General features: G+C 48.1%; 1 protein-coding gene across 1 annotated transcript; it reads left to right on the top strand.

Annotated features, from left to right (window-relative positions):
* Positions 1-10,619: 10,619 nt before the first annotated feature.
* Positions 10,620-24,727, top strand: PLAC9 (placenta associated 9). The gene is made up of 4 exons (XM_044420307.1): positions 10,620-10,803; positions 17,926-18,029; positions 21,344-21,464; positions 22,957-24,727. Exons 1-4 carry the CDS (start codon positions 10,749-10,751, stop codon positions 22,965-22,967), a joined length of 291 nt encoding a protein of 96 aa, XP_044276242.1. The 5' UTR covers positions 10,620-10,748; the 3' UTR covers positions 22,968-24,727.
* The last annotated feature ends 94 nt before the right edge of the window (positions 24,728-24,821 follow it).

The following is a 24,821-nucleotide window of genomic DNA, read 5'->3' as shown; positions in this document are numbered from 1 at the left end:
AGAAATGACTTTGAGTGTTGGCTGCTGCTATTTAAAGAGATTATTTTGCAGACCAACCTGTCCCTGTCAATTTGAATCACGGCCTGGATTATACTTAGAGTTCCGTTAGCAGGCTGGTTAAAGCTTTAGGCACTTTCTACCCGCAAGATCCAGGTTTTGTTGTAAAGGTGCAAAGTGTTTTTTTCTAGGAAAGAAAACAAGCACGGTGGCCCTGTTCCCCTGCTTCTCTCGACCCGTGCTTTTCAAGAGCCAATCCCAGGAATGCCTGCACGGTCACCTTCCGCACACCTGCAAAGAATTGGGAGCTGAAGGGCACTGGCTTGCCTTCCATCCTGCTGCCTGACAGCTCACCTGGCCATTTCCCTGCTCGCTGTGGGAGTGGCCAGGAGCAGGGAAGGAACCGGCGTGGGTTGAAGTCAGCAATGCCAGCAGATGGTGAACGAAAACCCAGCCTCGTCAGAAATCACTGGGAGCGTCCGGTTTTACTGGATGGGAGACTGTAGGCTCCATACACAGCTGGGTGCATGCAGGCCACAGTGGACTGCAAGTCCTTTCTGGCCCTGAGCACACAGGGCAATCCTTGGGTGTGAGAAGAGGTTTCATGGGAGGAGGTGCATGAAGGTGGAGGAAGGAGAGGACCAAGGCAAGAGTGAGAAAGTTTGTGGCACCATTCTCGAGCAGAGTGAGGCCGGGAAACTGAGATCCGGGGCAGAGGGCCGCAGAATGCATTTGCTCCAGAACCCTTCGGCCATCTGCACAATCCTGCCCAGTACAGAGAATCTGACCACCCGTCAAGCACAGATGGGCCGCTTCATGGTTGTTTATGCATGCTCAGTGATGAGGCAGGCAAGAATGTGGGAGGGTGCAAGGAGCAAAGACGGAAAGCATTGTGCAACGAAGTGGGAGAAATCCACATTACCCTGAATCTATTCATTAAACTTGATTCAATTCACATTGTGTCAGAAAGCCCCCTTTTGTACGGAAAGGTATGTTTGGCCCCAATCCGTGCAAGGAGATGGCCGCACGGGAGTCTTGCAAGAATGTAGCTCCTCCGATTATCAAGCCACGTTGACCCGGTGGGGAACCTCTTGTGATGCAAACTGGGAAGCTGCCTCCCACCAACGCAGGCCTTCTGCAGCACCTCACCCTCGCAGGCCACGAAACAGGGGGCCGCATTGTCTGCAGACGGGACTTGGTTTGCTTTTCACCAGACTCAGGGGTGGCTCATTGCTTTGTGCAGGTGGGACAAGGGGCACCCAGTAAGAATGGGGGAGGGGAGAGGGAGGTAGTTTAATGGTGCACACAATCGCGTGTCTGGACACGCATAGAAACGCATGTGCACCTGTACAGGTGAGATCACCCCCCCCACACACACGCACACACACCTCTTGAACAGAGGAGAGCTGCTTTCCTCTGTCTCCCCCTGCTCAGTCCTTGGCTTCAGAGACATGATCTCATGACATTACTTTTCCTCATTTTTCCTTTTCTGTAAAATGGGTTGCTGCTGTGGAAAACTACAACCCCTCAGCTACACCTACCATTAGTTTTCCCAGCCCTCAGTCCCGGCGGGCACTGGCCACCCACAGAAATCAGTGTGGGGTGCAGAATGCAGCCGATGCAATGACCTGCTACTCTCCATTGTACATTCACATCCAAACTTACTGCGAAGTTAGTACAATAGATCAGAGATTCTAATGTATTCTTAAACTTTCTGCATTGCAGTTTTCCTTGGTTGGGTTTGTGACTTGCTAACTCTTCTTGCTCAAGCAGGAGAGGCAGCGTGAGGAGGGAACCCAGAAAATGAGAAGGACAAATTGCTCTCTGAAGTGGGTGAGCTACCCCATAGCTCACCCTCGGGGCAACTGGCAACAGCCCCTGTGTGGATACAGTACTCAACCATTTTGTCTGTCTTGGCTCCAGTTGACTTCAATTCTCCCTCCCCCTCCTGCTTCTCTCTCACAAAATTCAACTCCAAGATTTTCCCAGGACATCAGGTCTGCACAACAAAGTTTTAGATCAACCTTTTGTTGCAGCAAGTCAGGTGATATTGACTGAACAGTATCTGTAAGGCTCCATGTTGAAATCTTTGGTTTAAAATTAACTCTGGCTGTAGTCAGAGCTGTCTTAGGTTCTTAACGGCAGATAAACTGGCAAAAGAGCTATTATTATACTGGCCTTCCTTTCATTCCTGCCAGTCAAACTCAGTTGCTGCTCGGAAATCTTATCCAGTTCTCTGTGCTTCTAACTGTCCAGACCCAGCCTCCATAATTCTCGCAACCGAGGACCCTTCATCACAGCCACCACCTCCATATAAGTAAAGTTCAAGTCTCGGTTTCCCCTTGTGAGTTCTCTCTTCTTCTTAACTACACTCGTTTAACAAATGGTACTATATCTGCAACCCTGACCCTGCTGTCTCCTGCTTTAATCCCGTGCAAATCCTCTTCGCAACAAGGGCAGTCTTTCTTATCTAAAGAATGAATTAGGACTTTCTCATCGCCCTCTTCCCTTTTTCTCCTTTCCAGGAAATTCAAGCATCCCCCTTTTAATGCTATTCCAATTATTGGTCAGATGGTTCTGGTGAACTTTCAATGGTCACCCACAACCTTCTGCTCCCAACTCCTCCTCTGCTCTTCTCCACGGCCCGGATCAATGTCATCATTGGAAGAACAGCAGTTCGATGGAGTCCACTTTCCAGTATAAACCACACTGCTTAGCCCTCCTGTAATACTTCATGGCACATTTGAGCAAGTAGATCTGTGCTCCCATGAACATAGATTAGACCGTGCAGGCCACAAATGACCATGCTCAGAGCCCTCCTCACTGGCTGGTTGCAGAAAGATGGTGTACAAATGCAAGACATCTATTTCCCGGGCTCTGCATTTTGTTGATGGACGCACAGAGAGAATGCTGGCTATTTTAAGCTTGATCCTGATCAGCTTCCCTTGTGACTTTGCTGCCTGTTTCTTTGACAAGGAATGACTCCTATGTCCAATCGTTAATCACCAAAGCCTTTAGCGGGGAGGAGAAATTGTCTATCCATTGCTGTTCCTTTTCACTGAGATGAAGGTTGATTGTGCTGTCAGGTCGCCTCCAGCTTAGGGTGACCCCATGAGTGAAAGCCCTCCAGAGGGTCCTCCCAAGTCAGGCATGCTCAGCTCCTGTCAGCTCAAGGTGGTGGCTTCCATTCTGGACTCCACCCGTCTCATCTCTCTTCCCTCTCTTCTCCTGCCTCCAGCTTTCCCTGCTCTTCTCCGGGGAGTCTTGCCTTCTCATGATGTGTCCACAATGTAACAGCCTCAGGTTTAACATGTTTGCTTCTGGAGAAAGTCCTGGCTCTGAATGTCAAAGAGCCCTCCAAATTTCCTCCACCTTAAATGTTGCGGCACCATTTAAAAAAGATTGGACTTCTGGTTTAGCAATCTCTCCCGTTTATTAAGATTCGGCAGGTAAGTGTGCTTTATTATTCTCTGGAAAAGGCTTAGATTTTTTTCTGAACAGCGAAGTATTTTCTTATGTTACTGATAAAGAACATTCTTCATTTAAGCACCCTGCAGCTGATGCCCTGCCATGCCATGCCACTTCTCAGAGGGTCAAAACAGAAAAATAGACGCCTCTGCTTTCCAATCAGTGTCAGCAGCCTCAAGGTTAAAAGCTTAAACATTCGAAGTGTCTTATCTTGTTCGAGACTCCCAGTGATGCAAATCCCTTGGCCCCCCCCTCCCCCCTGCACCGTCTGATCAGATCAACTTCGCCTTGTGTCGCAGGTCATGCAAGGTTTATGGGCAACTTCCAATTCTGTGCCATTACAAAACATGCACACTCTTTCCCACGTGGTTCAAGATGTCTGGGCTGAAAGGGAAATGGAAGGTCCGCAGGATTAGCGTCCCTGACAGCAGGCAGTGATGGCGACTCGCCAGAAAAGCAAGAAAGCAAAATCATGGTCCATGCCTCCGGGGGTCATCGCCCTTCATTGCACAGCTTGGCCATTTTCATGCCAGGCTGCACTGAAGGTGGCCATGCGTTCTTCTAGACAGTCCCGTTTCAGCCTTCCCCAACAAGGCATGCTGGGAGTTTTTGTCCAACATACCAGTAGAGCTCCAGATTGGGGAAGCCTGCTCTTTTGGAAGCTGTGCCTTATTGAGAACGACGCATCTAAATCTAGTTAAAAAAATAACCATCACATGGCTGAGTGAGGACATTGCCCATTAAGTTATAAGCTGTCTTTAGTCTCAGTACTGAGAATAATCAGTACTGAGTGGAATCATCATCATTATCATCATCATCAGTGCTTTTTTTGTAAAAAAAAAAAAAATGGTTCCGGAACTCACATCGCCGCTGGGCACTCAGCGCGCGACCACACACACCAATCCCAAGCCGAGCAGCGTCCGTCCCAAGCCGGGCGGCGCACGGACACAAAAGCAGCCCGCAGGCACTATGTTGATGGTGTTTGCTGCTGACCTGCCACGCTGACAGGCGATTCAAAATCATTTCGTAAAATCCATTGGAAAAAATGGTGCCGGAACACCGTTCCGGTGCGTTCTATGGCAAAAAAAGCCCTGATAATAATAATAGCCTTTTGCAAAAATACTCTAACAGATGTCCTGCTCAAGTGTGGTACAAAGGCATTATTACCTTGCTTCATAGTGGCTGAAACTTTTAGAAACACTGTTTTTAAAAGAGGCTATCTCTTGGCTGTGAAGGGGATGTCAGAAAACCCAGGCGGGACAGCTCCAGATTGCCCCAGTGTTTGGCCCGCTGATGTGGACAGAAGAGGCTGACGGAACATGATCTCACCGGCAGAAGCAGGCATGTGTATCTCACAGATCATAAAACTGGGGCCAAGCCAAGATGAGCGAAACCGCACCTCCACACTTTCCCATCTTTTGCATGAATCAGCCCCGCAAAGAGCGGCTTACTTTGACTTAAGCAGTGATGGAACTCTGAAGCACTGGCTTGGGACACAGAATTCTTTCCCCAGTGCAGCAAACAAGGTTTAGCTTCATATCTTGGTGCCAGAATAGAAAGGGATTGTTAGCCCAAAGACTGACTCACCGGCTGCTGGCAGGAGGTCTCCACCTGGGACAAGCTGTCTTGGGCTTCAGCAGACTTGGCTCATCAGGAAGGCCTGCTGCAGCCTTCACCACCCGTGTGTCCCTCCCGTTCCCCATAGCAGTTCCCATTACGCAGCCACGTGCACGTTGTACAGGCTCTCCTTAGGCAGTTTTCTGTGCAGTCCAGTCACCTTGGTCTGAAGAAGTTTCCAGGGCCATTGGGACAAGCTCACCACAGGGCAAAACTCAGGCCAGAAAAACTGCATTCTGCAACCCTTCTCCATGTCACTCACGCAAGAAATTCATCTTATTTTCCATAACTGATTTTGCTGTTTTGCATATTGCATATTATTGTGCTCTTCCTGGGAATGTCATGAAAGATACACTCCCAGACTTTGGAAATCTTATTCAGTCACTAATCTGGCTTCCAAATTTCAGGAAGCCCAGCCATTCCTACCATATCAATGATCATAAGGACTAGGAACTTGTCATTTTTTACAGCTGAAAGATGAGGTCCTTAGGAAGTCAGCAACCAATACCACATTTTCTGTACACAACTATGCACACATCCCATAGGATGGTTAAATTGAAAAAAGACAGAATTCCTGTACCTTAAATTGTGCAAAGTGGGAGTTCAGCTTGTCATTAGAAGGCAAAAAAGCTTGACTTCTGAAAATCTCTCTCTTTTCATTTTACACAACCATAAGAGAGAAAAGCCTGTGTTCCTTTCCATTCAACTACCCTAAATGCACACCACCAGCATCAAGACAGAAGCTCACACAAATTAAAATTACCAGTCGCAGAAGACAATGCTTTGGTTTGCTTCATCCGAACTTCATTGTGGTGGCCAAGTGAGCAATGAGGATGTCCAGACTGAAAAAAAGAGTTTTAAGCATTATGCAAAAGAGAAGGATTTCAGCAAGTGCGGCATCTTCACACCCTGTTCATCCACAACACTCTTAATGGTACACGAACCACTGTGGAAGTGGTTCTCTTCACAGGCAACAAAGCATTAGCCATCGGCACCCCTGGGAAATATACATGATCCCATCGTCTTTGTGGATTTGTATTTATTATACCCCTTATTTCTAGCGAAAGGCATTTAAGCTTTTCTAGTCTTGTTAGCCCAACAGGCAGCAAGTTGTGGGTTTTGCTTGCTGCTCTGTACAAGTCTTAAAAGTCATTTGTGACCATTGCCTAGAAAGCTCAGGTGCGCTCTTCCAACATTTTCCTGCTTGCTTAAGAACACAGTAGGGGGACAATTCCCCTGCCTACTGGCAGCCTGGAAACATTTCTGCTGAGACCTCGTATTCTCAGGATTTCTTGGTTTTCTCAGATTAGCCCATATTTGGGTAAAGATGCTAAGGAATGCTTTCTCTCTTCTTTCCGGACAGTGCTACTGCCAGAAATCTGTGGAACTGTTTTAAATTCGAAATCACTGTGGAGTTATTTGGAAGTGCTGCAAGCATTGTCCTCTTCTTATGTTGAGGATGGAGGTGATATTTGGGGTCTTGTGTGATTCATTTTCCAGCTTTTCTTTACAACCCCCCCCCCCCCCGCCGCCGCAAGCAGAAAAGCTCAAGGATGAATTCAGAGAGGGCAGATAAAAGATGGCTCTGTCCTTCAGGGGCTGCTGATCAAAACGACTCACCTGCCAGCTGTCACGCCATCGTTCAGCTATTAGCACTGGACCACTGAAATAGATTCTGGAAGCCCCTTGCTTGTCTTCTACAGTAGGTAAAATCCAGTGCAGCGATGCAGTGAATAAGAAATACATAGAACACAGTCATATGCAACGATTCTTGTCAAGATACTCATGTCCTATAGAAAAAGGCTCAGTTCCATCCAAAATCCAAGGAAAGTGTGTCATAAATGTGCTGCGGCTAGCAAATATGAGGCAGTGATGTTTAGTGGTTAGTTTGGTCCAGGTTCTCGTCCCTGCTCAGCTGTGGAGCTCAGTAGGTGACTCACTCTCAGGGTTGTTTCTGTGAGGACCAAACAGTGAGGAGGACCTTGAAAGCCACCCTGGGTTCCTCGCAAGAGGAGGAAAGGTGAGAGATGCATGCTATAATGATCACAATGACTCTCCTAAAGCGATCACCACCAGTCAGCCTGATTTCTCTTTTTTAATCCTTAAAGAATCTGCAAGTAGAAGCCTCCTCCAAATGCAGGAGGACTTTTTCATGACATACTGCAAGATCCCAGGACAAGAAGCAGAAACTGAAAGGCACGATGTACTCCGTCGCGCAGAGCCTGAAGATACGTGGCAGCCAAAGGATGAGACAATCCCTTCCACCTCGTCACACAAGGTCTTCCCGACTGGCTCCTGCATTCATGAGTTCAGGGAACACTGCCATGGCAAAAGCTTCTGCCAGCGCAGCTGTGTCCAGCCCGCCGTCCCTGGTCCGCCTCTTTCACAGGTGCACTTGGGGAATAGGAGATTGCAGGACAAAACAGCCGCAGGGCCATCTCTCCAGCCTTGCCTGGTGGCTCCAGCCACAGCATCCATGCATGAACATGGACTCTGCAAGAGAACGGATGTGTCCACATGCGCAGTCCTTGATGCGTGTAGGATTTCCCATGAAACCTGGGAAAAGGCTCGGGAAAACTCACCTAAGTTCTCCTTTGCAGGTATGCTCACCTGTCATGGAAGTCGTCTTGGATGGATCCAGCTCCACTGCGTGGGGGTGGGAGAAGGACTAGGAGTGTGATCCTGCTACTCCCTTGCGTGTGCAGCCCCTTCATGCAACGTGAAGTGGGCTTTGATGTAGCTTGGTTCTCAGCGGGCCCATTCGTGCACCAATTCCAGACGGGCTCTGGCCTGACGGGCCCTCCACAAAGTGCTCTTCCCACATCTGAGACCACCTCATAGTGGCAGGAAACCCTCTTAGCTTCCAGCAATGACCTCGGGCTGGCCGGGGCATTCTGGGAAACTCAAAGAACCACCCAGCACGGCTACCACCCGCTAAGGTGCCCCTGACTCCCCAGGGGAGGGGGAGCTAAGTGACGCACAGGTCAGAGAAGAATTGCTTCCTGCAGAAGGTGGGTGGGGAAAGGAATAGGGCTGTGCCAAAGTGGGCAGTAGGCAAATGACCCCTCCCCAAATACCTCTGTACTTTCTGGACCAATGCCTTCACAACTGGTCCAGGACTTCTTTTCCTCTCTGATTGGTCGCTATTGTAACACCATTAATAGTTTGCTTGCAAGAAGATAGGTGGGACATGAATACAATAATATTAACAGCAACAACCACAATGATAAAGTAGCTGCCACATCATTCATTCACTTTGGCGATATGGCCTTGAGCTTGCTTGTCGCGTAACATGATCTCCCTTTAAAAATGCTGCCACAGCGAGGAGGGCTGCAAAGCTTTCCAGTCTGGAGTCTGTGGCATCACTTAGCGAGCGGGTTTTGGGGAAGGGAGCCAGAATGGGTGCGGAAAGGCTGCCGATGCATCGGCCTCCGTTGGAGCTCCGCCCTAAAGGATGAGCAACAATGAAGGATTGTGGAATTTCTCTCTGCTAGAGGAAGTCACAGTTACCATGAACCAGCCGTGGTGTAGCTTGGCCCTGCTGGATAAGGCTTTGCTCCTGAATACCAGCAGGGATGCCAGGGGCACAGTATCTGCATAGTAAGGACAGTGCCACTGGTGGCCTGCCCTGGTCACTCCTTCTGGTGACCACTGGTCCAGTCCTTTGCATGGAACTGCTGCAGCTGAAGACCGTTTGGAAATCTTCCCTGAACCATCTCCTAGGCTTGCTGCTCAAAATGGAAAATGTGGCACAATTTTGGGATGGCTCCAACTAGTTCTAGTTAGTTTTTAGGGTAAATTCAAGAAATTGCTTTGCATGGTCAAGTGCTACAGGGCCTGGGCTTGGAGTATCTGTGTGAACTCCCTTGCATAGCAGCACATTTTGAAGCCTCGTTACAGCATCAGGGATGTAAGGCTAGCTGCTTGAAACAAGAGCTTTCTGGCGCTGGCTCTCATCCTGGAAATTCCTTCCCAGGGGAGACTCACCAAATCTGTGCCATTGAACCAGGAAATTGTAGCCAGTAAATTTTCCTGTTTCTCCTGGACACAGAACTATTTTTACTGTCCTCTTCTCCTTCTCCTTCATGGATTATGCTTTCCACTGTTTTATACCGTCTGGTGATTTGTTACAGAGCTATATAATAAAACAATGACAGCATAGCTTTACACTTTTGTCTTCTTTGGGTTAAGCAGTGAGCAACCCACCCACTTTCAGGGTGGTCTTTCAGAAGTTCTCTCCCACTTCCTTTCATTTATCGGGAGGGGAGAGGAAGGGAGGGGAGGGGAGGGGAGGGTCATGCTGGGGTTTGAGAGCTGCAACTGTGTGTAAGGCACATGCTGGCTGGGGAATTCTGGGAGTAGTAAAAACCCCATTCTGCCTGAGCAGACATAGGATTGCACCTTTGAGCATGATAAATGTGGGAGCCAATGTGATGTAGTGAGTCGTGCTGAAAGACCTGCGGTCAAGTCCCTGCTCAGCCATGAAGTCCACTGGCAAAGGCTGCATCAGCTGTTAACCTGACTTACCTTGCGGAGTTGCCAGCGGATAAACATTGCAGCCTAAAAGGATGCCATCCTGAGGCCCACTTGGAGAAAAGCTGAGATTCAGGTGTCGACATAATGAATGAGTGTAGCCCAGAGTCGGAGCCAGTGTGGTGGCAAGAGTGCTGGGCTGGGGATCCGGAAGATCCGGGGCCAAGTCCCCACACATCAAGAAGCTCACTGGGTGACTCCGAGCCACTCACTCACTCTCAGCCTAGCCTACCTCACAGGGTTGTTGTTGTGAGGATAGGATGAAGTGGAGGGAAACGATGTAAGCCATTTCGATGCCCTTGCAAAAGGAAGGGAATGGCAGGATATAATGCCTTAGGGATACTTTAGGGTATCAATGATACTTTAGGGAAATGTGCTGGTAGATTGCATCTTTGCCATGAAAAAGATCCCAGGTTCGCCCACCGGTGTCTCACCCACAGGCATGCAGAGAAAGTCTCCTGTCTGGTCTGGCCTGGTACACGGGGACTCTCTAGCTTCCCTGTTTCTCTCAGCTGGACATCTAAGTTGGCATGGCTGTATTTTGTGTATGAAACAAAAGACAGCCATGCCAATGTAGATGCCCAGCTGAAAGACCATAAATAGAGCCAGAACTAGTGTGCCCTACACTGAGCCTTTGGACAGAGTGGATTGAAAAAGATCTAAAGCAGTGAATAAGAGGCCTTGCAGAGGGTGCCAAGGGACAACTCCTCCTCTGTAGGCACGGGGGGATGAAAAGAGCAAATGCAGAGATCTGGGGCAGCAGCTCCGTGCTTCATCCACTGCAGTGACTCCACCAAAGCATTTCCAGCGCATTCCATTCGTGCTCAGGATAAATAAAGGACATGCTCCCCCTGCCACCCCCCAGATTTGGCCTAGAATGAGCTTGCCTGGGTGCCTAGTTCCACTGTGGAATTTGAAGGGTTGCTTGGGACAGAGAGGAGGGAGGGAGGAGGGAGGGGAGGAGGGAGGGAGGAGAGAGCAGGCTATGAAACTTGGCTGAGCGACGGACTGTTTCCTCCAATTCTCCGGCTGCCAATGCAAACTGTTCTGCGTATTCTGGGGAGAAAGTCTGCTTATTCCTCCACTTCTGCTGGGGCAAGAGAGACTTCTCTGGACCGAGACCCCGAGAAGACATGCCTTCCATTTGGCCTCTGCTTTTTCTTTTAATGTGGAGTGGACAAGGACTGGGTAAGTGCCCCAGAGCCTGCAAAGGTGGGCATGCCATTCTCACCAGAAAGGAAGCTAAGAGCAACACTCAGGTGTGCTCTGAAGCAGCCAATGGGCTACTTTCATTTGCAAGGTTCATCTAAGCAAATCTCTCTATCCGCGTGGGCTTGGTTTAAATAGGGGGGCATGTTTCATAGAGGGAAATCGCATGCTTTCACGGGATTCTCAACATCTGCAATACTTTGGAACTTTTGGCCAAATGCAGAGCAATGTCAGCTAGATGGCATGTTGCTTGAGTGAGATCCACCTTCATGGATACAGGTTTTGCTGTTGTTCAGTTGTGGTGAGGTTACAATGTATGTCCAGTTGTGCTGATAAGAAAACATGGGTTTGCCATGAAGCTAAGTCAAGAGGAATCTCTTTCAAGTCTAGTTTTAATGCATTAGCCATGGTTAGTACTTGCTGCATTCCTGGGTGTTGCATTGTGCCGTGTTTGTGTGATTAAATAAATTGCAGAAAGGAGAGGGGATGTAGTTTGTGAAAAGCGCGATCTTTGCTTTTGTCTGTGTGTAGAAATGTTTTAAAGATGGTTTTGTCAGGTAATGCTGTTAGGAGTTTGCAATCCAGAAAAAGCTAAGGATAAGAAAGACTGTGATCCTGTTCATACTTCCTTTGGAGTAACTCCCACTTGAACGTACTGGAATATGCTTCAATGAACCTTTATAGTATCTGGCTTAAGGTCTCATTTATTACAAAATTTGGCCACCTCACTAAAGCACATGGGACATAAAAATGCTTAACTCTAGCTAGATCTTGCTAAAAATCTGCCAAGATTTTTTTTTTAAACCCAGCACTCAAACCTTGCTCCCTTTGGGTGTGTTCTTCTCATACACATACTTTTTCCTTTCTCAAAATTACACAGAAAAGCCAGTGACTTGTACAAACGTTGCATTATTGGTGTGTTCTTTCAAGGATAAATGGCTATTATCGAAATATAGAAATGCCCATGTTTCTAGGGCCACCCAGATAGTTCATGATATAAGTGTGCTATTTCCTTCTGCAAAGCTGCAAGAGTTCACAACTGCAGCTGCCCCTTCCTTGGAAGCAACTCCTTGTTCCCGCTTTAAGGTTAGGCAGCAAAAGCCAGTCTTGGAGACAAGCTAAGAAAGCAAAATGACAAATGGAGTGAGAGTTTGACCAAAGGGGTAAAAATGATTAATCCAGCCCATTCTTTAGCAGGCTGCTTACAAGCCAATGCTTGAACCAAGGGTGAGCCACTCGTAAGCCAAAACTTTTGGAAGTTTCCATCTCCCGGACCCAGTGCTATGGAACTCATCCAATTTCACATACACTCACTCTACACGATATCCATCAGCTGAGTAGCAGGGAGTGTGAAATGCACATTTTTCACCATTGCAAAGGAAGCTTTTTTACATGGAAAATACGGTTACACCCCAGTACTTGTTCACTTATTTTGCATTTTTCATTTCCCCTTTCTTCCTCCCTCTTTAATGCTGCTAGTTGCACTACCCACTGCTGTAAGACTAAATCTGGCTCCTCGGTCCTCCCATCCCAATGCACTGTGCTAATCAGCTGCCCAGGGTACCTTGCACTGTCTGGGGAATTGTACATGCCACATGCACGATTCCTCATTCAGCAAGACACTAAGAGAAACGAAGCTGCCTATGGCAGAAGTACGATCCTTAGCTGGAACACGGAGCCCCAAGAAACAACGCATTATTGCTGTTAAAATAGGAATGTTGTACTCTGTAGTTAGACGCCCGAGAGATATGTATTGATGGGGATCCAAAGAACACGCCTAAGGAAATTTTAGACTTCACTGCTTCTGGTGACGTGTATCTGAAACGTCCTTCCTCTAAGAAGCTCAAGGCTTTGCACCAAGGGCCAGACCAGATGTGTGGCAGAAAAGCCATTTGCTTAGTTTCAGGCTTGTCCCAGTCGTATGTAAGTATTTGTCCGCCTGTCTGTTCTGGCATCCACAGCAAAAGTGTGTGTGGGTGTGCCAACCCTTCTGCGTCTCAATGGTTTACCTCTGTCCTTGCAAACACTTTTTCCCTTCAATGACCCAGTGTGCACATCATGCCAGCAAGCCTGGAGAGTTTAATCCAGGCTTTGCAGAGCTTGTCGTTTCTGCTTTTAATTAACAACCTATTAATTAACAGATAGGCAAAGTGAACTCAGCTGGGAGAAAAGCGAAGGGGAATCTGTTGTAAAGTTTCTGGTGCCCTGCCTGTATGCGCCTCTTTTGCTCTAAAAATAGGGTAATCTGCCCTCCCCCGCCCGTTTCTATGTGGTACAGATCAACCTCAGTCTTAGATAGACCTTAGAAGTCAAGCTAGCCCACCTCGCTTGCCCCGGTGAAAGATGCACATCTGACTTGCAAGGAAAAGCAAAGCAGAAGCCCATGGGTACACACGCCACACTAAAACGGCCCTTTGGGTTGTTTCCAGCATGACTTTTCAGCCGCTGGATGCCTCTTCCTCCAACCTACAGCTGGACTGAATTCATGAGAAGTACAGGAGAAATCTCCTTGTGCCCAGTCCATGGTATAATATGGAAATAAACAACAGCTACCCTGTAAAAATGCAAGGCACAAGTCTTCCTGGTTTAACACCATTCTCAAGAGTAGAAGTTTAGCCTCTCCATTACAGTTGCAATTAGGCCAATCGTCGTGGACAATCCACTAATGAAATGTTTAGGTGGGTCTGGGAAACTTTCTTCAGAGCCAAGTCAACATTTATATTCCCTGTGCAACCCCAAAACCTTGCTCTGCAGTGGGCTTGTGTTCCAGACTTTCTTACAGTGGGGCCCAATCAGGATGTTATTCCGACAGTAACTTTATGGGAATGCTTGAGATCCGGAATTTATGAGAATTCCACCCCAGGCAGGTGGTGGGATATGGCGACAGGTTTTCATTAAGGCAAATCCAAATGAAATAAGCAATACTTGGGTTGATTACTGGGTGCTGTTCTGTTGTTCTTGGATTTTAGCTTCTGCATTCTGGCCCTACCGTTTTATGGTCTTGTACTTTTAAAGGGTTAATTGTGTTTAGATTGTTTCCCCAGCTTGGGGAAATCTTTGAACTGAAAGACAGCATATAAGTAAATGACATTATTAGTAAAAATCCTCAGGGAGGTGGAAGGAGGATCAGTGGAAGAAGTAGAAGATAAGAATACACAAATTGTTCTGGACACCTCCTTTATATAAAATATAAAGATTAAGAGAAGATGATAACCAAGACTGCTCTATGAAGAGCAATTGAAAGCAACTTAGTCTTCTCAAAAACATGCATGTTTCTGAATAAGCTTTATCATTTTTCTCAACACCGACAGTTCTAAGCAGAGCAAACATGTTTGGGCACCGGGGGTTTACTTTTATGGGAATTTGCTTTTGCATGGACCAGAATAGGCCGTGCTTGAGAAATCCTTTCTGTTGGAGAGAATGAGCTCAGCAGTGATGTTCCCACGCCGGCAGTCACAGCTTTGTGACGAGTCGCCAGCGCTCCACCCTTGGCTGCACAGATGTGTGTTGTTGACACAGACTGCTCTTTCCACACTCTCCAGCCTCTCGAAAGCAGTCGTAAAAAAGCAGTGGAAGAAACAGCCTCTGCCAATCCCAAGAGGAAGATAAGGTTATCACTGGTCTCCACACTTTTTTCCTTCACGGAACTCCTTGTCCTCTCAATATTAACCTCACAACAACCCTGTGAGGTAGGTCAGGCCCAGAATCAGTGACTGGCCCAAAGTCACCCAGAGGACTTCATGGCCAAGTGGGGACTGGACCCAGATCTGTCAGATCCCACAGCAGTGCTCTAACCACTACACTGCCTCTTCACTACACTACCCTGGCATACATTTTCTTTAACATAACATACAGTTGCTGCTAAAGCGTTCTTCTGCATGAGGCCTTTACACTGCACTTGTCATCAGTCCCTGCACACAATTCTTTGCGGGTTCTTTGGACAACACTGTGTTTCTTCAGTTTCACCTGTTTTAAATAGCACCTTAAGTTTTTTTTGTTTGTCCGTTGTTTGTGGTCTTTCCAGACAAACCAAAGACTATGCTTTCTCCTCTTGTGTAATTGCGTTGGTCTGCCATACCACTCTGCCACCTAGGGGTGATGTAACAGAAAAGCAGGAAAAGTTACCCTCTTTATGCAGAGACCAGAGCTCTACTTCTTGATGAACGTGAAAGTCGATACAGCAGATTAACAGCTGCTGGGCAGAAGAGGCTCTTGCAAAGCAGTTTAGGATACTTCCCAGATGTGTTCAAGCATAAACCTGATATACGTGCCGGAGTATGGTCTGAAGTCATCCACCCTGTTGAAGCGAAGCAGGGCTGGGGCTGGCCTGAGCTTGGAGGGGAGACCACCTGGGAACCGCGTGCAGTCACCTTTAGTTCAACCATGGGGAAAGGTGGAACAGAAATAGAATCAATTAAACCAGAAAGTCTCATTATCTGTGCTTTTGGTTCAGTTAGCAACATGGAGGCTACAAAGCTTGAACTCCAGTATTTCAGTGTAGACAATGAGCCAATTTGGATAGAAATTTTTCAGCGTCGTTTTCCACTATGGATTTACTTGGCCTGTGTGGGTCTGCCTAGCATGATGGGTTTGGTGTGGAAATCAAAGCTTGTTGTGAGAGGAGGAGGTGTATGTACACCCAATGCTCCAGGGCCATTCCGCGAACTTGATTGGTGGGAGATTTAGAACAGAGACAAGAAAGGCCTTCTTCACACAACATGTAGTTAGAGAATGAAATTTGCTGCTATGGGAAGTGGCAATGGCCACCAACCTGGGTGACTTCAAGAGGGGATTGGACAGATCATGGAGGAGGCTATCCATGGCTACTGGGCTTGCTGGCCATGTGCTAGCAGCTTCACCAGAGGTAGGATGCCTGAATAGACCAGTTGCTGAGAAGCTTGGGAAAGAGGAGGCCTTGCACCCATCCTGCTGGAGGGATCCTGCAAGCAGCTGGTTTGCCACCAGTGAACAGAGCGCTGGACTAGGTGGGCCTTCTTCTGTTCTTAAGCTGAGAATGTTGTATCTGTACTGGCCCATCTGTGGCTTTCAGGAATTCATCGGTTGTGTTCGTGTGATTGCTTCACTATGCATCCAAAATCTGATTTTTCCATCCAGGCTGATGTTTTCTCTTAAAGGATTACGTTTTCCTCATCTCTCTTACATAAGGCATGAGAAAACAGGATTTTGAAATTGTAGAGGTTTTGCCAGCATAATTAAGAACAGAAATGTTTGCACCAAGGGTAGTCGTGGTGGAAAGTCCACCACACACAGCAGGAGCTGAACCTGCTTTGCTCTGTACTCACTGGCCCAAGAAAACCCAAGCAGATGTTGGTGTTGCAGAGTTGTGTGTGCCTTTACGGAGCCAAGAAAGCTTCCATCTAATTCTCAGAACCTGCATTCGTTACCACGTGGTTTAAAAGTCAGTTTCACAATCAGAAATGCTACCTTTTCCTCCATCCACTCTAAAGGCTGAATGGAGAATTACGTAGTGAGAACAGCCTTCCCCAAGCCACTGCCAGCATCTCCAACCACTGGCCATTCGGGCTGGGAGTTGAAGCCCAAAACATCTGCACTGCATGTGGGAAACCAGGGAAGGGAAGTCTGGAAGGGAGCCACACAACTCAGTAATGGGAGTGGTAAAAGATAACTGGCAGAATGATCGGGCTTCAGGTGAGAGAGAATGGATTGGACACAAGGGAATGCCCCAGAGAAGATGCCTGTAACAGCAGAATCCAGGCTTGAGAAAAGAGTCAGTAAAACAGGCCAATTTTTATAGTGTTGTCCAGGAAGAAATTACGCAACCCATTAGCAGGGCTTTCACATGCAGCCCCTTTAAGTGCGTTCATGATGGAAGTAGCTGGAACAGGCATTTGTTTCATGAGGATGTTATACTTCCCAGCTGCAGGAATAGACATGAGAGCTGTCCTACCGAGTGACAAACTTGTGCACGAGGGGACAGTACCTGTGTTCTTAAATAGCAGCATTTGCACTTATTTTACAGCAACATCCTAAAAGTATTCTCTGCAAAGGAGCCCATTTCCTGCCCAGCCAGGGAAGGCATGGCTGAAATGTGCTCTCCCTTTTCCCGCTTCCCCTTCCAGGCTGCAACATTTTCCCAAACTCAGGAGCGGTTTAGCTTTTTGCCACTGCTTACACCCACATTCCCTGACTTTGAGGAGAACGAATTCCACATAGTTTTGGTTTGCACTCATTCTCCTCAACTGGGTCGGGGGCTCCACTGCAAACCATTGAGGGTTTGATGGGCAGCCAGACTCTGGAGGAGGAGGTGGGTCTTTTGCCTGCTCTTGAATCACATCTTGTGTTTCTTCCTGGAAAGACTGTAAAGGAGACCTTGGTTTGCCTGTATTTTGTCTTCAAATAAAAACAATGCGGAAGACAAAATAAGGGAATCAAGGTAAACAAACAGTTATTTGATGGAACAGTGGAACTCCACGGGCCAGCCCTGGAAAAAATGCCCAGACTCTGGAAGTATGCAAAACCCCTTCCCCTCTTAGTCCTCCACCTTCAGCTCTTACCTTTAAATGCCATGGAGTGAACTCAAGTTGCAACTTTTCCATGGGACACATTTTCTCTGTCTTCAGCAGCTGCTCGCTGTGCATACACAATGTGAACTTCTTATTCATTTCCAAAAACAAGATGCTGATGCAGGCTTGGGGCAACTTTCTCTGGTCAGTTGGCAACCTTGGCCTGAGCTAGTGGAACTAGGCAGGAAAAAAGACCCACAGCCCCAACGTGGTCTGAGGAACAGCTGCGAGTTGTCACTCCTGGGCCAGCCACTGCCTCTCAGCCTGATTTATCTAACAGACTTCCTGCAAGGTATCATTAATAGAAGGAAGAGGGCCATGTGCCACTGTGGGTTCCTTGTGGGAAAAAGGAGAGACTATAGATATAATAAATACATCAGATAAACAGGATAAGCAGGTCCTGCTTCTGCCTGTTTAGGATTCTGGAGAGTCCCACACGTTTCTAAACTTCAGGGAATTCTTGCAGGACCCAACAGGTATGGATGACCAACGCAGCAACACCAAATCCAGAGCTGAGAGTTAATATTGCTTCATCTGTCCCTCTCCCCATCCCCAGAAGCTGCCACTGATCCAGAAGTTGGTCCCCAAGGCAGCTTGGAGCAGGATGAATGGTGTGATGACCACAGTGCAATTCACCGGCGCTTGGATGCCATCCAGGAGGTAAGTGGGTCCAGCCACACGCAAAATTACTCTCTTTTCTAGGCACAAGAAGGCACTTGGGCCTTCTTCCCACCACACTGCAAAAGGGTCCATTATTTCCCATTTATTTCTGAGTTGCCTTTTGGCTCAGAAAGGGTCCGCAAGGCAACCCACAATTTAAAGCAATGCAAATGATTTAAACATCCTATCATAGCAAAATTAAGACCGGGGGTAAAGGATCCTTTCAAAAGGGAGAGCAGAGTGTAAAATAACTCCAGCTTCCATGGCTCACCAGACTTTAAGTGAAGAAGGGGCCAGGCTGACCTTGCTAAGCAGAGTGTTCCACCATAAGGCTGCCACCACAGAGAAGGCCCTGCCGTCCAACCTCGCTGAAGGCGGGGGGTGAAGAAACCAGGTGTTGGCTCAAAATGGAGCCAGTACTGATCCCTTCAAAGAGATCTCCTCTGTAGCAAGAGGATCAAGGGGAGGTGGTGGACCCCTCTGCTCTCCATTGCAATCTTTCCCCTGTGCTTTATAGGCACACCCATGCTGCTTCGTCATGCCGAACCAATTTTGGGGATAGGCTCCAGCACCCTGGATAGCTCCTATGAAACTCAAACTAAAAGTTGCATTGGGTAAGGATCCCCACCAGGTTGCCTGGACAGGATCGTGACCACGAGTCGCAATTTAGAGACCCATCATTATGCTGGGGGCACGGGGAAATGTAGGCACTCTTGGGAGAGTCCTGTTGTTTGCGCAGCCCATTAGCAAATGATACCCAAAGTTGCAAGGCAAACTGATCCGGTGGCGACAGTGCCAGCAGCAGCAGGACTGCAGGCTCCATGTTGGGATGCCAGAATTTGGCTCGGAGGCACCCAGCTGCCATCTTTGATATCCCTGATTTTTTACACGGAAATAACATGGGTAGCAAAGCTGGAGTTGCCTTCTCCGCTACATACCCTGGAGAGCTGCTTCCTCTGGAAGGAGAGAGAGGTGATCGGATGAAGGTCTGGCGTAACTGAGGGTAGCTGCAGATGGGACTGGGAAGGCGAAGCAGTGGGTGGCGTGCTGGGCCTTGGACTGAATGCCGCCTTCTTGAGGGTTCTCCGTGCTGGACTGGGGCTGCCGCGCTCTCTAGGAACCCGGAAGCTGCCAATTCTGAACCAGACATGGGTCCCTCCAGCCCCCACGGCTGAGTTGGACCAGCAGCGATGGCTCTGCAGGCAGGGCGTTCTCCCGCTGTACCTGCAGGTGCTGGGGGGACCGCGAGGCCTGCAAGCGAAGCTGGCACCCTGCTCTTGAGCAACGGCCTCTCCCATCACTCCACCTAGCCTATCTCACAGGGCTGTCACACAAGGATAAAAGGGGGCAACGGCTGAGCTCCTTGGAGGAAGGACAGGAGAGGACAGTGCAGATCAGTTCTGCCCACTCTGGGGAGCACTCATGCTGCTGGGACAGCTTTTCTGGGGAAGCCTGTACAGCGTGACAGTAACGTATGTTCCCCCCTTGATTCTGCATCCACCCATTTTCGCACAATGCTGCATTTCACTTGTGTGGGCTTCCTTACAGAAAAGATGCTGCATTCACATGCAACAGTAAACCATAGCTTAACGTTACAAGAACGAGCCTTCGCAGCCTTAGGCTCCCCTTCCCTTCCCTTCTCCTGCATGGCTGCGAGGAAGAGAGTGGAGGTCTGGTTAACCACCATTTCATGTCAGGAACCTCATCTTAAATGAACTGCTTCATTCTGTGCACTTGATTTGGAGCTTGCTTTAGCATCCCATAGTTAAAACCAACCACAGTTTGGCTTTGGCTATTGAGCTATGCTGTGGCCAGAAAAAGGGAACAATTCCACATTCCTCCTTCGACAGAGACTGGGGGAGCCCAAGTCCTGCGCCCACCTCACTGAACCAGGACCGGGCAACTTTAGAAGGCCCAGGAGTCGCTTTCAGTGCCAACCTTCCAAACAGCCGGTGCTAAAACAGCTACCCGAGTGCTGCTGGTTTTCGATAGTGCAGCAGCAGCAGCAACCAAGAAAAGCCAAATTCCCACTTTAAAACAAAGCTCACGATGAGCAGGTGCCTTGTCGGAGAGGCAAATCGCATTCAGCCAAACCCCAGAAAAGCGTGAGTTGTCCTTAAAGCAAAGGGCAGATCCTCTGCGCACCTTTCCTTGAAGCAAACATGCATCTTTTGGGGTCCACTCTGGGAGTGGCAGGGTCACAAAACAGGCCTGGGTACAGGTTGCCAATCCGTGCACAAAGTCCGGACTTAAGGTCAGGCATAAATCCAGCTCTCCACTTGCCGGTCAAGTTCAACTTGTGTAAAAGTGTGATACTCTTGACCGGCAGGGGGCAGTAAAAGACCAGAAATCCTCACTTTATTCCACACTAATGTGATTTTATGTCTTGAATCCATCTGTGAGCCAAGGCCTTCCAGCAAACTAAGCTTTAAATTATCCTTGTGCAGGTCTGGATTAAAGTGAAAGGATATGCTAAGGACAGACTGCCACCTGCTTTTGCATACACCATGGGAGCAATGAATCTGGAAAAAGGGCACACACAAGAAGAGCCATGCAATTAAACTTCTCTCTGGGGATGATCAAGGCATAATGTGCACCCATGCCTTGAAAAATGGCTCCAAATGCCTCTTTAATCCAAGATCAACTTAAAGCAGGGATGGGAAGCTTCAGAGGTCTGGGAGGCTGAACTGAACCTTCCAGAAATGGCTAGGTATGCACATCGCATCTTGCCAAAGATGCTCCGTTGCACAACCAGATGTTCTACTGGGAAAAGGGGCACGTGAGAAGTAGTGGGCTTTGCAAAATTCCCCCTGGCGGGTGGCAAGCATAATATGGACTGCATGTAGGCCACTCCTGACATTAAAGCATGTGAGCAGAAGGCACAGGTAAGCAACTTGCTCTCCTGCAGATGGTGAGGCTGCGTTTCCCAGGATGCCCAGCTATTGGCCCTGCCAGCTGGGCTCTGTGGGTGCTGCGGTCCAAAATATCCTACTGCCTCCCTCTCTTTTAGGATGTTTCTAGGGAAGAGCATGCACAAAGCTCCACCTGCAGCCTGAAAGTGGAGCTGCGCAGACTCCACTTGGGTTGCTTTCCCCAGGGATGAAAGCACCTGCCTTGAAGAGACCTACCTGGGCGCAGAGGGTACCGGCTCATTCAAAAGATGAATCATGCTAATCAGTGCTTGGGTGGGGTCACTGGGTCCTCAGCAGCCCCTTCATGGTTTTTGTGCGGGGGTGTTCTCCGTTTGCTAGAAGCCACATGTCTGGATGGGAATCGCTGTGACCATACCCCAAATGTCTCTCTCCCTCCATTAGCGAATGGAAAAAACTGTTGATTCTCTGGACTCGGAAGTCACCTCTTTGCTCAACACCGTAAGTGAAACAGCATGGAGTGTCCCCCTTCCTCCTGGGTCTCCACAGGTGGATCTACTTGAAGGTATTCTTACTCTCATTTAGCTCACTTCTGCATCGCCCCATAGCCAAACTTCTCTAGGTGGTTTACAACAAGATGAGGTTACAGGAGTAGCACAATCCAAGATCAGTTTCCCAAGATGGTACCCTCCAGGTATATAGGGCCATAGCTCCCATCACTCCCAGCCAATGGCCATGCAGACTGGGGAATCTGCCAGGCTGCTGATGGGGACTGGGTGTTATGCTCACATGACTCCAGTCCTCCGACAGCTTCACTGGCTTCCCATTGAAGTCCGGGCCCAATTGAAGGTGTTGGTGATGACCTATAAAGCCCTAAACGGCTTGGGACCTGGTTACCTGAAGAAGCGCTTACATCCATACCTGCCCGACCGCCCCTTGAGATCTGCGGGAGAGGCCCTTCTCCGGGAACCCTCCGTGAAGGAAATTAGGAGGGTATGTACTCGGAGGAGGGCTTTCTCTGCGGTGGCGCCCAATCTATGGAATGTGCTCCCCAGAGAGGCCCGCCTGGCGCCGTCGTTATTTGTTTTTCGGCGCCAGGTGAAGACCATTTTATTTAAACGTCATTTTAATTGTTAACAATATTTACTTATTTATCTGGCCAGGGCGACTTCTTTTCTTTTATAACTTTTCTTTTATAACTTCTTTTATATCGTTTATATTTTTTATTTATATTATTAATTTTAATTTTATATTGTTATTTTTATATTGTATTGTATTTTATTGTGTTGTAAGCCACCCTGAGGCTTCGGCAAGGGGTGGCATAGAAATGTTCTAATAATAATAATAATAATAATAATAATAATAATAATAATAATAATAATCGCAGCCCTGTACTTCTAGTGGGACCAGCTTGGGTCTAAGCATACAACCAAGCCTAGACTCAGCCGTTTAGCCACTGGCTCTTGAATCAAGATGGTTTAATAAATATTCCTTTTAAAATCCCCACTTTTCTTCCTTGCCACGTAGGGGTTTTGCACCCACATGCTGGGCAGCATCCGCTAGTTTGGTAAGAACCCTGTTCTCTTGACCACACACTCAAGAAATGCACTCAGCTTTTGCACTGTACATTTTGCACACTGCAGTGTATATTCGAGTCACCAGGAGAAATTTTCTGGTTGTTGCATCCTTAAACATCAAGGTATTTTCGCCCCCAACATGGATGTCTATTCCATACGCATGTGCTACCATCCAACAGTCCCCTTCTGTAAGTGAAAGGTGTTCTCTTCACTGGACTTTGGATGTTTCAGAAGTCTTTGCTAATGGAAAGGAAGATGCATGCAATCTTCACAGATTTCCCATTCTCAAGAAAACCCCTGGAGGATGGAGAGATCCTCTGAAACGGGATGAGCAGTGGCACAGCGCCACATAGGGCTGCTGGGGGACAGGGAGGCAAGGGTGAATCTCCCCTTATCTGCACTGTTAGTGGTCAACACTGTCTTCTTTAGCACCAGTAGTTTGGTGGTCATCCTCAACCATCATTTTCTCACTTTCTCTAGATACCAGCTGAGCTTCACAGCGATGGGTAAGAGCATGGGCTGTAAGCATATACACAACGGACCCACATCGTTCATCCAAGGTGCACTTCATAGGCTTGTCTTGTAGGCTTTTAAATCAAGCTGCAGTATGTAAGCTTGGACTGGACTATGTTTGGCAAGAAAAGGTCTTCTGTGATGTTGAGCAAAATTCAGTCCAAAATCCTAAGATAAAATTAACTCAGGAAGAAGCATGGGATCTCGAAGAGGTGGCTGTCATGAAGATGTAAGGATGCCAGCATTGTGTAAAACCATTCAGAAGCAGCCTTGCCGTAATGCTGAAGTAACTGTTGCGGAATCCTGAGCAGCTTTTGAATAAGGTGGTAGAGAAGGAAAGGAAGGTACAGGGACCAAGCTATGAAGATTTCCTTCCCAGGGCCAATTGTGATTTCTGAGACTGAGAAAGTACTCCTGGTAGAACCAAATTAAGTGGACTGGCATTAGATTAGTCCAGCATGCTGGGCTTTGGCAAGCTAAATCTTGATCGTTGCGATTTAGATTAAATGCAGATCACCCCTCCGTTGAAGAGTGCTTCAGGTGAGAGACACCTGAAAGCCTTTAAGCAGCAATAAAAGGACAGTTACTTTACTTGAAAAAAAAGTGAAGCAACCCTCAGACCTGTCATGCCAGCATCTTCCTTAGCAGCTTCACACAGCAGCATCCCAGATGATGTGGGGATCCCTCCTCTTCCACATGCCTCATGTGGTCACCATGGCAACAGAGCGGTATCCATGTCATAATGGCTCATGTGTTTTCTCTTCAGGCATCCCTCTTAAGCCTTCCCCAGACATGAGTTCAGCCTTAACCAACCCACTGTCCTCCTGATGGTTTGCAGAACTCAAAGAATTCTTGACCCTTGGCTATGCCAGCTGGAGGGCTGTGCTTCCAGCGCATGGGAACTGAGAAACTTCCTTTCTTCACACTTTATGTACATGTGCAGAGCACTGCAAAGCTGGGGAGCAAAGGGCTCGCTCTTGACCTTGATGATCCGAGAGGCAATAAAAAGGGGTGTTTACCATTTAACCAAAAGCGTTCTTGACTTGGGGAAGACTAGGCAACAGGGCACTCTCCTAATCTGCGAGAAGTTGACGGCCCTTCCGAACTTGGAGCACAACTCTCTGTGCTGGACTGCCTTCCCAGCTGGCACGGCCTTTGGATAAGAAGGGTGGAAGCTGGAGTCCAAGCTATCTGAGGAAGGCTGTAGCACTCAGCGTTTGGATGCTCAGCTGAAGCAGCCATTTTGAAGTGAGCTGCTTGAAAGGAAATATACCGAGCCCCCTACGTCAGCCACATCAATGGAGGCATGGTGCTCAGGTCACATCATGGAAAGAACTGTGTGATCTTCTTTCCTACCATTCAACACATTCTTGGAGGAGTGTCTCACTTAGTCTCCTGTGCAAAGAGCTGAAAACGGATTCTCCACTTATTTGTGCTGCACCACCCGGGCCCTCCGGATAACACCAAAAGCTACTGGGAAGAACACCAAGGGCATCTTCCCCCGATGGTCTTCCGGTGTTTAGATGCGGCAGTCCTTATTCTGGGTATTCCCTCATTCCATATGCTGCAGTGCCCATGAAGCCTGCAGCCGTCGGGAAGGACATTCTCCTCCCCCCTTGGAGTGGGGAAGGGGATGCCAGGGAGGAGAATGTCATGGGGGCTCAGTCTGCCCATGCAGTTCCCGATCCAGTATCTTATTCTTATTTTGGACAACAAGGACTAGAATATTGTATGAGCAGCATGGTTTGCTTTGAAATCATGGATCATTAACCCGCCGCACTGGTGCCACCAGCATAAGCAGCACAAGCAAGGCTTCTAGGAAGCGGCAGTGT

The sequence above is a fragment of the Varanus komodoensis genome, unplaced genomic scaffold, assembly GCF_004798865.1.
Source record: "Varanus komodoensis strain SLA01 unplaced genomic scaffold, ASM479886v1 scaffold11, whole genome shotgun sequence".
NCBI classification, from domain to species: domain Eukaryota; kingdom Metazoa; phylum Chordata; class Lepidosauria; order Squamata; family Varanidae; genus Varanus; species Varanus komodoensis.
The sequence above is the reverse complement of the archived record's forward strand: the minus strand, read 5'-3'. Positions and strand labels throughout refer to the sequence as shown.